We start from the raw sequence: 13,277 nt of genomic DNA on the forward strand, positions 1-13,277 counted from the left end.
GAAAACTGTGACTCTTTTTAGCCAAACACAGACAAACAGCACAGTAAAACACTACCTATCAGTTTGCAGAGGCGCTTGACTGGGCTTCACAGTCTGCTTGGACACTGTTCTCCACCAGCAGAGGGAGCTGCTGATCAACAGACTCTCCGCACATCACTCACCCGGTCAGTATTGCCGTGTAGAGAATACAGTCCTAAAGCGGTTCAGAGTCGAGAAGGTGAAAAGAAAAGCTTTTCAGCGTTTCGCAGAGTTGCATAAATTACACATTTCTCTGCCCCCCCACACACACACACACTTTTTTATTTAAAACAATGAAATACGGAATACATACATGACACATTTCTCAAGCGCGTTGTAGGAATAAGTGCATTGCTGATTAACCAGGGACCTGAATATTTCACTAGAAATTGTAACTCCCGCTTGCTGTCGTACGGTCGGGTGAGTGTGCGTCAACATTAAGGTGACATTTCCTTGACAGACCAGCATGATTTATATTCACAAAAACGTTCATACAAACCGTATTTAACAAATCGGTGAATAAAATAGGATCACTTTATTGGCCACATACAATTTCTTGCATTAGGAATTTGTCTTTTCGCACACCCCAGCTTGCTCTCCATGAGACACACAGACAGGGAGAGATGCTGGGGGTCAGAGCGCAGGGTCAGCCATTTATACGGCGCCCCTGGAGCAGCTGGGTTTAAGGGCGTTGATCAGGGGCCCAGCGGAGTAGGAGTCCTCTGCCGGCCGGGGGATTTGAACCAGCAACCTTCCAGCCACAGGCGCAGATCCTGAGCCACCTCACCTAAAAACGACCACGAAGGGACTCGAACCCTCAATCTTCTGATCCGAAGTCAGACGCCTTATCCATTAGGCCACGCGGTCATGCTGATTTAAAGCAGTAAAAGGGTCAGACAATAATACAGAGCAAGGTTATGACTAATTTTTCTTGTGTTGCTAGTGTGCTACCTGCAATATGCGACACCTTTTTTATTTATTCTACTATTATCGGGAAAAAAAATCTCGCTATATCAATAAAACTTACACAATGATTGTTTTCATGAGCTTTCGGTACACTTGCTGAACTACAATGAGCTAAACGTAAACGTTATATCACGTTGGATGGGTTTTATACGAAACGAAGTTATTAACATACGAAGGGTAAATATTTCCGGACAGAGACCGTCAGTCCTCATTCCCTATAGGTAATAAAGACATCGACAAGCTTAGCAAAGACGCTTCGCTTTTTCGTGCATGAGGACGTTTGACCTTGCGCTTGCCGTAGAGTGACGTATTTCCTGAGAGACCGGCTGTTGTGTGAGCGATGGTAAGTCAGCAAAATCTCTTTATTTGTAGCTTATTGTCGTCAATATTCTGTATGCGATTGATCTTATGAAATCGAACAGGTTTATTTTGCGTTCAGCAGACTTTACGGTAGACAGTAATTTTTGCCAAAACGGTATTTTAAGTGAAATCTTTAGACTGACTCGTTTTGTCTACTCATGCCCAGTCGTCACTGTTGTTAACCGGGTTTTCACGAGAAACAGCGAAGTTGAACAGGTTACAGGATCCCTCTTTTTGTTATATATTTCTCTATCTTATGTAAGTCTCCCGTTGTATTTGCCTTTATTTGTTGCTATTGGAAAAGGCCACCTCAAACAATTCGGGTAGCTAATTTCTGTTAGATTGAAATACGGAAAGGATTTCCCCTTTCTCCTGTAGGTCGGGCAGTATGAAGTTATAATAATACATCTACAAAGGTAGTTTATAATACAAGCAAATAAAAATAAAACGACAAATATTTCAATATGCCCGTTTCATATTTGGTCTTTTTACAGAATAAGCTTAAAAGTGAAGTGTGATTGAAGGGTTCATGAGATGTCACCTAACCTCTTTGTTTTAACAAAAAAAATCTATACATGCTGTTTATTAAACATGGGGAAAAACATTGTTCTTAGACGGGGACCGCTGCCACCTTTCTGAGGTTTAAATTCCTAATGATGTTGGGTTTAAGTAACAAGTATTATCTCTTTTCCAGTGGGAATTGCTTTGAAATATAAAAACTACAACATTCACATAGAGAGTTCATAGCGCGGATTTCGTTTCACTCTGAATTCCGACTTCTCCAACTCAAAGCAAACCAAGCAGCGTTTTTTTTTTCGATTATCTGAATGTAATTCACAGGTTGTATTGCTGTATTTTGCCCAGTACATCGCTTGCCCGGTCTCTTTGTGGCGAATGGCTGGAACTGCAAGATCAATTTCCTGTTTAAGACGATCTGAATCGTGGGTCTGCTGTGCTGCAGTGTTGTTGGCGATCTGTAGCTACGGAGTGCTAACTGAAGTGTGTGCAGTAGTCCAGCAGGGATCTCCGGCCGGGTGCTTTATGAGTTTCCATCACTCGCGGTGCGTGTTTTCATGTGATTCCAGGGTCAGAGCCAGAGTGGGGGACACGGGCCAGGGGGAGGGAAGAAGGATGACAAGGTGAGTGGGTGTCCTGCTCGTTAACCAGTGTTCTCTTCCCTGGCAGCACGTCTGCTCTCGTTGTCACATTCCGTCCGGTTTATTCATCGGCGCAAAGGGTCTGGTAGGCAACCTGCTGTGAAACGACCCCCCCCCCCTGCAGACATGCATGCTCCCCCCTAGGCTGCGCTCCTTTGTTTTAATCCAGGAAAGCCCATTGATGGATTCATTGTGCAGTCGGTGTGACCATCGCGGTTCCGCCCGGGCTCGTCCCCTCCGCCACCCGTTCCGTCCCGCAGCACCTGGGGCAGGGCCCAGCTAACACCTTGTCTTATTTCAAGGACAAGAAGAAGAAATATGAGCCACCGATTCCCACCAGGGTTGGGAAAAAGAAGAAGAAGTCGAAGGGACCAGATGCAGCCAGCAAGTTACCTTTAGGTACTGCTCAGTTTCAAAACCCAGATGAGTTCCAATCTAAAATAGGCCTTGAGGGTGTTTTTAAGAAAGCTTGCATCAGCTTTTTAAAATGCACACATAATATTTCTCTCTTTCTCAGTAACCCCTCACACCCAGTGTAGGCTTAAACTGCTGAAACTGGAGAGGATTAAAGATTACCTGCTGATGGAGGAGGAATTTATCCGAAATCAAGAACAGATGAAGCCTTTAGAGGAGAAACAAGAGGTATTGTCACCTTTAAAGGAGCTTATCCTGTAGTTTGGGTCAGTTCCATTTTGTAAGAATGGGTTTCTTGATACATGAAATGTCTCCCTGTAATATGTTCTTACTGTTATAATATTTCACAGGAAGAGAGATCAAAGGTTGATGATCTGAGGGGGACACCAATGTCTGTTGGAACCTTGGAGGAAATAATAGATGACAACCATGCTATTGTTTCTACATCTGTGGGATCAGAGCATTATGTCAGCATTCTGTCCTTTGTAGACAAGGATCTGCTGGAGCCGGGTTGCTCTGTTTTGCTGAACCACAAGGTAAAGCAATTTTTTAGCTTCTTGAATTGAGTGAAAAACGAAATATAGAGAGATTCCTGCATCATTTTGTTAAAGCAGGTTTATTTGCCATGTCTGCTTTGAACTGAACAATCTAGGCAGTTTTGTGTTCCATTATTTGGCAAATTGGTTCTCGGTAGTTCTGGCTGCTTTTTTTGTTTTGAAAGGGACTGATTAGTGGAAGTACCCTGCTGGCACTTGATGTAGGGGTTTGTGATTTTGTCCGCAGGTCCATGCGGTCATTGGGGTCTTAATGGATGATACAGATCCGCTAGTCACAGTCATGAAGGTGGAGAAAGCACCGCAGGAGACCTATGCTGATATCGGCGGTTTGGATAACCAAATCCAGGAAATAAAAGTAAGTTGTTGTTTTTTTCAAGCTACGTTATTCAGAAAATAGGACACTTTTCTCCTTTTTTTTAAAAATACATTAAACACCAGTATTGTTGTCGGACGGAGTTCTTTTGCTGATAAAAGTGCTTCTGTCTTATGAAGGAGTCGGTGGAGTTACCTCTCACCCACCCCGAGTATTATGAGGAGATGGGAATCAAACCTCCAAAGGGAGTTATTCTGTATGGACCCCCTGGTACAGGTAAGGAACTGGGCAGTTTCTATAACATCCGCAGGAGTGGGAGTCAGCTACAGGTTTTCAGTTCCAGTTCCCTTTCTGAGATTCACATAATCTGAATTTCTTTGAAGATGGAATAGAAATGTAAACACTGGAGTAGACCATCAATCTTGATATCGTGTCATTTGATGTCATTGAATTTTTCTTTAGTGAACATGTTTTTTAAATTAATTGTCATACCATTACTAGTATAACACTTGCCGTTGGTAAAAATGAAGGATTTATCTGTGACTCTCCACTGTGGAGTTGTGATTTTCAGGGTTTTAAAGATGCGTACCATTCCAAAATTCACAGTCCTGTTGATGTCACATGAAGCTTCTCCATACAGATGTATCGGATGTATTTAGAGTGAACAAAGGGCACTGACGGTATTCTGTCCGTGCAAAAGGCAAAACTCTGCTGGCCAAGGCGGTGGCCAACCAGACGTCCGCTACGTTCCTGCGGGTGGTGGGGTCGGAGCTCATTCAGAAGTACCTGGGCGACGGTCCCAAGCTGGTCAGGGAGCTGTTCCGAGTGGCCGAGGAGCACGCCCCGTCCATCGTGTTCATTGATGAAATAGATGCCATCGGGACCAAGAGGTAAAGGGCTTTCTTCAAGACAGTTGCTCTTCTGTTGTTGTCTTTTTACATTTTCTTCTGCAATGAGTTAAAACTGCAACATGGCAGTAACCCTCTCTTGCGATCTTAAGAGGGAATTACTTTAAAGCCCAAGTTCAATACTTTTATTGCCATCGCCACAAGTTATATGGAATTTGGTTCGGTGAGCTCATGCAATCAAAGTCGTACATTACAAATATACATCATAAAGCTTAATCACAGAGTGCATCCACCCCAGCACGTTGGGGGAAACACCCTAAACACACCCCAGTAATGAGATGAATAGCAGTGAGCTCTGCAAAAATATCTGAAGTTAAAGGGTAGAGTTTATGCATCTCACAGCCTCCGGTTAGATGTTGTTACAGAACCCTGTAGTCCGTGTCCTAATAGACTTGAGACACCAACTAGAGAGGAGAGATGTAAACAGAGGTTGGGCAGGGCGTGAAGGATGTGACAGGGATCTTTAGAACTTTGTGCTTAGTCTAGAGAGCCAGAGTGTGTCCACAGAGGGAAGATGCCATCCTGCAGTTTTGGAGGCGATAAGCACTACTCTCTGTAGCTGCTTCTTGTCCTGTTCAGAAGTGTTGCCAAACCACACAGTGGTGGAGAATGTCAACACACTCTTCATGATAGCCCTGTAGAAAAGGGGTTTTGTTCTTCTGATAAATCTAACTATGTAACATCTGTGTACCCAGTGGTGGAGCAGTACTACTTGCCTGAAATATGAGCTGCTTTAAAATAAAATATTCTGATATGTAGTTAAGGATACAGATAAACTAAAAGTGTTCGTACTGCCTTCTGAATATAGGCACTGTAAGGAATTAGTCTGGGATTTTTCATTCCCTATTCTGTTTTAGGTATGACTCGAACTCCGGCGGAGAGCGTGAAATTCAGAGGACAATGTTGGAGCTCTTGAACCAGCTGGATGGGTTTGACTCTAGAGGAGATGTTAAAGTCATCATGGCAACAAACAGAATAGAAACCCTGGACCCAGCTCTCATCAGGCCAGGTAAGCTGCAGTGCAGCAGGCACCTTGAGCTTCACGTGAGCACATTCACGCCAGGACTGCTGAGTCACAAAAGACAGGAAGGGACAGGGTGGGGATGAAGGGAGCGTGAAGTTTTTACTGTCTTGTCACATGGACATGGTGCAGTCCCCTCTCTTCTCTTACTCTAGGAAGAATTGATCGTAAAATTGAGTTCCCGCTGCCGGATGAAAAGACCAAGAGACGGATCTTCCAGATCCACACAAGCAGGATGACTCTGGCTGATGATGTAACGCTGGATGACTTAATTTTGGCCAAAGATGACCTCTCTGGAGCAGACATAAAGGTATTCCTTAGCGTTCTAGGCCAGCTCCGACCACAAAACCTTATTATACATTGAATTAATCTAATCCATAAACCACACATCTTTATGTGGCAGAGCAAGATGAGTCTTTTCCTCAGTAGAACACCTTCAGGCAACAGGGTGGTTGTACTGGAAAGAGGTGCACGTAGTTCAGTAGGAAGCTGCCTGCGCTTGAATGCAGGTTATTGGCACTGCAGTAGCTCTGGGTCAGATCTTGACTGTGCGTCGCGAGAATGCTACAACTGATGCTTAGCAATTCAAACATTTCCTGAAACTGTTTTGAAAGAATTGTTTATACCGGTTGGGTTTATTTCTTGATTTATTCTGTGTATGCTGGGGCGGATGGTGTTGGAATACCTGCCCCTTTTCAGTGGTTCTTCTGCCCCCCTGTGGCAGTTTACGGACACAACTGACTTAACCACACCGGAATGCCAGAAAGACGATGGTGGTATCCATTCGTTTTTACAGTACATGCCTGCACAAGAATTACCTCCAAACATTTAAGTAATATTGTGCTTTGGACTGTTAATTTTGCAGAACAGCGATGTTTTTGGGGGGAAATGCATTCTTACTTCACACCTTTCTCATAAAGTAATTTAAATATCCTGTGATTATGAACCATTACTTTATGTGTCTGTACCCATTATGCAGTGCATCTTGAATGTTTTTGTGTTTTAGGCAATTTGCACGGAAGCTGGATTGATGGCGTTAAGAGAGCGCAGGATGAAAGTGACAAATGAAGATTTTAAGAAGTCAAAGGAAAATGTTCTGTACAAAAAACAAGAAGGCACACCAGAGGGACTCTACCTATAAGACCTGAAAGATTTTTTTGACTTTGCATTCTTTACGTGTCTATTAAATACATCAATTACTCTAAATGTATGGTTATAAAAAGCTAACATGGAAGCTGTTTTCCCTGAATCGCAGTTTTGTTAAGTTTGCATGGAGAAGTCTTTGTTCAAACAGACTGGTAGCCATTTATTCAAGATCAGCCTATTCTACAATAAATTGTTTCATTTCAGAATAAGAAATATGTCATTCTTTCTTGGCTGTCTCGGGTAAATAACTCCCTTAGTTTAACTACCTTGCAACACAGCTGTGCTGAACCAGTTTTCTAATCAGACAATTACAGTTTTCATGGTTAATTTGTTTTAATCAGTCTGAATCAAAGTTTGAATATTTAAAAAGTAAGCAGCTTCACAGTTAGTGAGCTTTAAATTAATGGTCCGTCTTTGAGGATTTCTGTATTTGAATTAGTTGGAAGGATTGGTGTTCAAGTACCTAGAAGTATTGATAAAGGCAGTGAGATTTCCTTATTTTTTAAAAAAACTGCTAATTTCTTTGTATGTGAGGAGTGATCATTGCTAGTCTTTGATGACATTTAACACAGAATCGTTTTAATTATAGAGCTCATTTAGATGGAAAAACTTAAGACTGTTATATTTCCATGTCTTACTGCTACAAATATTGCCTTATTGCATGTGTATTATATCCGGTTCAGTCCCAGACTGAAATGCTGTCATAGGTATAGTCATGAGCATCTAAGGTTGAAAAGACTGGTCCGACCCAGTTAAAGGTTTATTGATAAACAAGGAGCTTGATGTCACCTGTAAGCCCTATTACATACTATACCAAAGACTAGTTTGAAAAAAAAGATTACTTAATGAAACCAAAAAAGTTTTAAAAGATTTACAGGTATATATGCATATATTCCAATATGGCAAATGGTTTCAAATTAAAATATTTAGGACATTAATATTCCAGTATTAAAAAACTAATAACATGCAAAATATACAATGGCTTTCAGCATACAAAAAAACATGTGATGAGAGGATGCAGCATCTGTATGATAGTCTGGGAATCTCCCCAAATCAAAGCTGTGGGTTAGCACGTTCTTCACCAATTATTTGTTGTGACTGCCCAAGTTGGAACTGACAGCTTTGTTTTCATGTTTACTTTTTAAATTAATAAAAATTGGGGGAAATTGGTAAAGTATTTTAGTGTACCTATATCCTCTTTTAACAAAAATAAATCAAATTTAGTTTTTTGCAAAGGAAAAAAAAACATTGCATAGCAAACAAGCAAAGTAATTGGTATCTTTACATTTATACTTTTAGTACATTAAATAAAATACTTATGTACATACACTTCCAGATTTTACATGACAAAGTAGGCCATTGTGTCTCGCTGAGCCAGATGATAGTCATCCATCCCCTGACCCTGGGAAGAGAGAGTAGTTAGTACTCCTTGTGGTTTACACGGTAGACTGCAGACATTAACAGTCGGCAAGAACGGTGATGCATAACCTGGGTGAACTGATGGAAAAGAAAACTTCAGACGGCTTATTTGATTAGCAGAATAGGATTCTGTATCCTATTGAAACGAAAGGTTAAAATTTAACAATTACCCAGAATTAGTAACTGGCTATTAGGACAGATTTATTTACAATCTACAGTAATAACCTTTCTAAATTGCTTTGGATATAAGCATCCAACATTTTAATGTTAATACTTATTTCCTCCCAACATGCATTTTCCATTACGCTCAAGAATAACAGGACTGTAGCCCGCAGACCATCTTATACCTCAATCACTTCGAACTGGAATCGCTTTTTCTCCTGTTCGGCTCGTCTTCTTACCACAACCTTCGGGGGAGAGAAGACATTTGCAGTGACCGTTTTGATTTTCATGCATGAACTGACACCTCACGGAGTGCCGTCACCTGCCGAGATAAACGTGCTAACCTGCGTACGTCACTGGGGGAGACTACACTATAACATGCAAGCACAGGCACCCCTGGGGAGCCGCCCTGGTCGACTTCAGGATTCAAAACGGAAGAAAACAACAAGCGCAAAGCACGGTTTCTCAGCGCGTATTCAGAGCACGAGAGAGTGTGTCAGGGGTGCAGCGGAATGGGGGTGAATGCAGCTGTCAGCCACTCACAAAGACGGCGATTCCTGTGAGGACCGCCAGCGCGATGACGATGATGATGGCAGCGAAGCCGGGGGAGATGGTCTTCATGTTCATGCGAGGGGGCTCGTTGTCGAAGAACAGGACCTTGATAGAGTCCCTCTCCACCTCCAGGCTCCTTCCATCCACCTCCAGGCCAAACTTACTGTTTTTCAGCTGTGAAGAGCACAGTCATGGGGATTTACAGACAAGAGGAGGTCATTTGGCCTGTTCAGCCCGTGTGGCCGATCTCAATCATCGAGCGGTGTATCCCTCCCAGCTGCAGCCCAGAGAGAAAACAGAATATCCGCTTTGACAGCGGGGCTGGGTAAGTTCTTCCAGTCCCACAGCCGTGTATGGAGAGACGAGCTGTCCTCTGTCTGTTCAGTGTTAAACACACTTCCCTTAGTTTCCATCTGTGTCCTCTGCTCTGTGTATTACTGTCAATTCCTAATCCACTGGGTTTTCACTGTCCAGATCCCAGAAGCCCTGTCACCCTCCTTAATGTAAGCTGAACAAAATTACAACAGAACTAGTGGATCCTCCATTAATTTGATCACTAATCATGGTGCACCTTTCACATGCTGCAACTTGCTGAATGAGTTTTAACATAATGGAAGGTTTACAGGCTTTTCTGGAGACATGTCTTTAATGTTTTCACCATGGACAGAAAACAGGCTGCATACAAACTCCTTTACCAAATTGTATGAAATTTCCACTGTTGCGTCAGTGGAAGAAAGTGTGACACTTACATCTCTCTCGATGTAGTAAGCCACTGTGGCAACATCTACTGGATCTTTGGTGCCATTTTCTGTCAGCCGGATTGAAACCACTTGGGACAGTTCCTGGATCTGGCACAGCAAGAGAGGACATGTAGAAATCACACAGACAACGTACCCTGTTCTCAAGCCCTGGACATAGGATAGCTGTGTATCTCTATGCAAGGGAAAACACACACAGCTGAGCCAGTGCTGTTTCCAAAACTGTTTTCTACACGGGATTTGTATTCTCCAATGGAATAGGTTGTAGCCAAGCGCATGAGAATTGGAAGAACAATGAAACCTACATTTATCTCCAGGATCTGTGTTGCCTTCAGCGTGTATTCTTTGACGAGTTTAAAAGCCAGTTTTCTGAAACAAATCAATCACAGATATATTTATTAATTCTGGATCTGCACTGGCTCTTTTACAGGTTTTGCACGTTGAAGTTCTTCTCGCATCACAGCTGAACAAACCTGTTTTAGTACATGCCAGGCACATGCAGTTAAGATGATGTTAGTTTTATTTTCAAAGATGACTGAATTACATTAGAATTTAAAGGATGAAGGTTAAAAAAGAAAGCAAGAAGCACATACCGCCTTATTGCCTCTCTTGTTCTGGCCAGAGTTGCAAAATCCACTTTGAAGGTAAATGAAATATCAATGAGGCTGTGGGACAAGAAAATCTTTGAACTGTCATAACATCTGCAATTTCCAGACTACACAGACCTTTGAAGACACTGACAACCTTTAAACACTTTTAACTCTGAGGTAAAATCCATTATACCCAGTGAATAAAAACACAAAGAGAAACACCATGACATCCATGTTGGGCACCTTGGCCATGAGCAACAGCTTGGGTCTGACCAAATGACTATACAGGAAGCTAATATCAAAACCATTCGTTAGCTCTGCCGAGTGGCTCAATTGATAAATACTCTCTCTGTTCACAGCGACACAGCGCCCACTGTGGCCTCCCGGGCAGCTGCGGGCATGAGTCACTACCTGTGAGTGACACGCTTCTCCTCCAATCAGTGCTGAGCTTCCATATGGCATGTGACATATTAAAGGAGGCGTGTCTCAAAGTTGGGCGGTGGGAGGAGTCTGCCTACACTTCCTCCCTCTCCCCCGTGTGCGGTCACAGGCTTCGTAGCCGCCCTACTAAATAACTAAATTGTAAAAAAAAAAAACTTAATGATGTATGTGAAAAGCACAAACATTCTTTGGGCCTTCGCTCCTGCACAGGTTTACTCACTGAACCCGAACGAGCTGGTCGCACTTGGGGTCGTCTCCGGTCTTGTCTGTGACGCGCACGCCGGCACTGTCCACACACCAGCAGAGATTGGAGTCATCGTCGCATTGCTTGGGCTTGAACATGCCGCTGCCATCACACTCCGGGTCGTACTCGATGTCCAGCCGGCCCCCTGGCAGGATGGTCCCGGTCCGCCTCTTGTTCAGCATCTCCAGGTGCATCAGGCGGCACTTGGGCGTCACTAGGGGGTGCCACGGAGAAGGGTTGCATTAAATGCTGACGAGAACCTTCCTAAAACAGCGCTGTTGTGCCTTATCTAAAATATTATAAAACAATCAAATGTCGATTATGTCATTTACTGTGAAAATATAGAGAATAATAATAGACAAAACTGTGCTTGAGCAAAATACATTTTGTGAGGAAATGCATACAAGCAATAACAAACCCGAAAGTTTAGTTCCTTAATAATAATAATAATAATAATAATAATAATAATAATAATAATAATAATAAAACCTGAAAATATTTATTCGATACATATTTTGAAATTAGAATACTGTTGCAAGAGCAGCATAAAGTTCCAGACGTGTACCAGACGTACATTGGTTGCAGCTGACAGTGAGATTGTCGTAGCCACGAAAGACAGCCTCACAAGTCCCACACCTGTTCATGTGACAGGTGACATACTCGTTGTGTTTGCAGAAGGCGTCCTCACACACTTCATCGAACTCGCAGTTCTCGCGTGCAGGAAACTCGTCGTTGCATTCATCATCTGCAACACAACAACACCTGACATCGCATCCTGCAGAAAAGTATCAGAGCGCCCAGACATGAATACTGTTCACGTGCGTGTCGAAATAATATGGGTGAGGGGATTGTAATATTCATCTTTCATAACTCAGATTTAGAAAATACCTTGGAACTCGTCCTCTGAACAGATGACTGTCTCATCCTCAAAAAAAATGCAGTAGGTCTAACAAGAAAGAGACGCATGGCCTCCACAGCAGTAACCCCACACATGCCATTTCAAAATTAAACACCGTTTTACATCAAATAGCCTTTGGAAAAAAGGGTAACTTCCAGAAAATGTTCCAACTTTGTTTTTCTTGCTATGCTAAAAGATTATGAGGTGTTAGTACCTTCTGCTTACAACAGTCCAATTATGTAAGTCACATGCACGTTGGAACATAAAACTTAAGAGATTTGCTAGTAAACTGAGGAGAATCTCATCCAGCCGATTTGTGAAAGACGGGCATCAGCTTCAACCACATGGCTGGGTAGCTTGTTCCCCAGCCCCACGGCCCAAGGGAGACATCTTTCGGGATGGAAAGACTATTTCTACTTATAGATTTTTCTTTCTTTGAAAGCCACGTGTTCAGAATTCTAAATGTATTTTAAAATAACATTTTTAAAAACTATAAAACTTTACAATTCCCTAGATATTTTTTTTAATTATTCTTAACTTTCATCACACACCCATAGTAAGTATACAAAGCTGAGTTAGAATGATAAACCAATGCCTGTTCCTGGCACAGATACCCCCACTTAAAGTTGAGGTTTACCAGCCCTTCCACTGTACTTAAGTCCTTATTCCCCATGTTCAACGAAGCCAGAATATTCCTGTCTGCTCACTCACCTGGGACCGCGGACACGGCGACCGTGTGGTCGAATATCAACACGGGAATCAGGAAGAGCGCTCTCAGCTTCATCTTCTTCGCAAAATTTTCCTCCGACCCAGGCCAGGTAAAATTCAGCCGCCTGTTCTCCACAGACTCACCTTCACGCTCTGCTCTAGGTTATGTTCAACCAGCCAGCTCTGGTCAATTAGCACTTCAGCTGGTCATCGCAGAGCTGATTATTCACACAGGAAACGCACTGAAACACCTCCAGCCCTGCGGCTGTTCACCCACCACTGCAGTAAACAGTGACCTGAACTACCAGCAGCGCCTGCTCTGTGACACTACAGTGTGCGTGACAGTGTGCTACAGTGTCCGACGATCAATAGGATACTGCCCGCCAAGTTAACTTATTTCTAAACTTACATCAGAGCTAAAATAATAGAGAACTATTTTATTGCAGAACATTATAACCAACAAATAAGGATCACTCTTCTAAAACACCATGACACCATGAACCAATATACATTTTTGGGGTTTTATGTATTTATTATTTATATGGTTAATGCGTTTATCCAAAGCCAGTCTACACCTATGAACAGAGCTGGGTGTTTTTATGCAGGAACAATCCGTTACACTCTGGCCCTCCCAGGACTTGAACC

General features: G+C 42.6%; 2 protein-coding genes and 1 non-coding gene across 3 annotated transcripts; 1 reads left to right on the forward strand and 2 right to left on the reverse strand.

Moving 5' to 3' along the window:
• Positions 1-812: 812 nt before the first annotated feature.
• On the reverse strand, positions 813-885 carry trnar-ucg (transfer RNA arginine (anticodon UCG)). Its single transcript has one exon. It is a non-coding gene; the product is annotated as a tRNA-Arg (tRNA).
• A 357-nt stretch (positions 886-1,242) lies between these two features.
• Positions 1,243-7,073, forward strand: psmc1b (proteasome 26S subunit, ATPase 1b). The gene is made up of 11 exons (XM_088647515.1): positions 1,243-1,327; positions 2,430-2,483; positions 2,804-2,900; positions 3,019-3,143; positions 3,266-3,451; positions 3,699-3,827; positions 3,965-4,061; positions 4,486-4,675; positions 5,551-5,702; positions 5,870-6,024; positions 6,721-7,073. Exons 1-11 carry the CDS (start codon positions 1,325-1,327, stop codon positions 6,853-6,855), a joined length of 1,323 nt encoding a protein of 440 aa, XP_088503641.1. The 5' UTR covers positions 1,243-1,324; the 3' UTR covers positions 6,856-7,073.
• A 516-nt stretch (positions 7,074-7,589) lies between these two features.
• On the reverse strand, positions 7,590-12,901 carry LOC148653030 (epithelial cell adhesion molecule-like). The gene is made up of 9 exons (XM_088647517.1): positions 12,636-12,901; positions 11,601-11,771; positions 11,003-11,240; positions 10,345-10,416; positions 10,057-10,120; positions 9,743-9,841; positions 8,985-9,167; positions 8,627-8,686; positions 7,590-8,262 (listed from the first exon to the last, which is right to left on the reverse strand). The coding sequence occupies exons 1-9, from the start codon at positions 12,706-12,708 to the stop codon at positions 8,200-8,202; spliced, it is 1,023 nt and encodes a 340-aa protein (XP_088503643.1). The 5' UTR covers positions 12,709-12,901; the 3' UTR covers positions 7,590-8,199.
• Between the last annotated feature and the right edge of the window lie 376 nt (positions 12,902-13,277).

Source organism: Lepisosteus platostomus, chromosome 10 (genome assembly GCF_059453375.1).
Source record: "Lepisosteus platostomus isolate fLepPlt1 chromosome 10, fLepPlt1.hap1, whole genome shotgun sequence".
In the NCBI taxonomy this organism is placed as follows: Eukaryota; Metazoa; Chordata; class Actinopteri; order Semionotiformes; family Lepisosteidae; genus Lepisosteus; species Lepisosteus platostomus.

What these genes read in the sequence shown, in the direction of transcription:
- LOC148653030 (XM_088647517.1), bottom strand. Translation starts at nt 12,708, where the DNA reads ATGAAGCTGAGAGCGCTCTTCCTGATTCCCGTGTTGATATTCGACCAC. An exon ending in CACAGATCCTGGAGATAAAT is followed by an intron (nt 9,842 to 10,056) that starts GTAGGTTTCATT and finishes TTGCTGTGCCAG; the next exon opens with ATCCAGGAACTGTCCCAAGT. An exon ending in TCCAGTTCGAAGTGATTGAG is followed by an intron (nt 8,263 to 8,626) that starts GTATAAGATGGT and finishes CTCTCTTCCCAG; the next exon opens with GGTCAGGGGATGGATGACTA.
- psmc1b (XM_088647515.1), top strand. An exon ending in GAGGGAAGAAGGATGACAAG is followed by an intron (nt 2,484 to 2,803) that starts GTGAGTGGGTGT and finishes TCTTATTTCAAG; the next exon opens with GACAAGAAGAAGAAATATGA. An exon ending in TCTCTGGAGCAGACATAAAG is followed by an intron (nt 6,025 to 6,720) that starts GTATTCCTTAGC and finishes TTTGTGTTTTAG; the next exon opens with GCAATTTGCACGGAAGCTGG.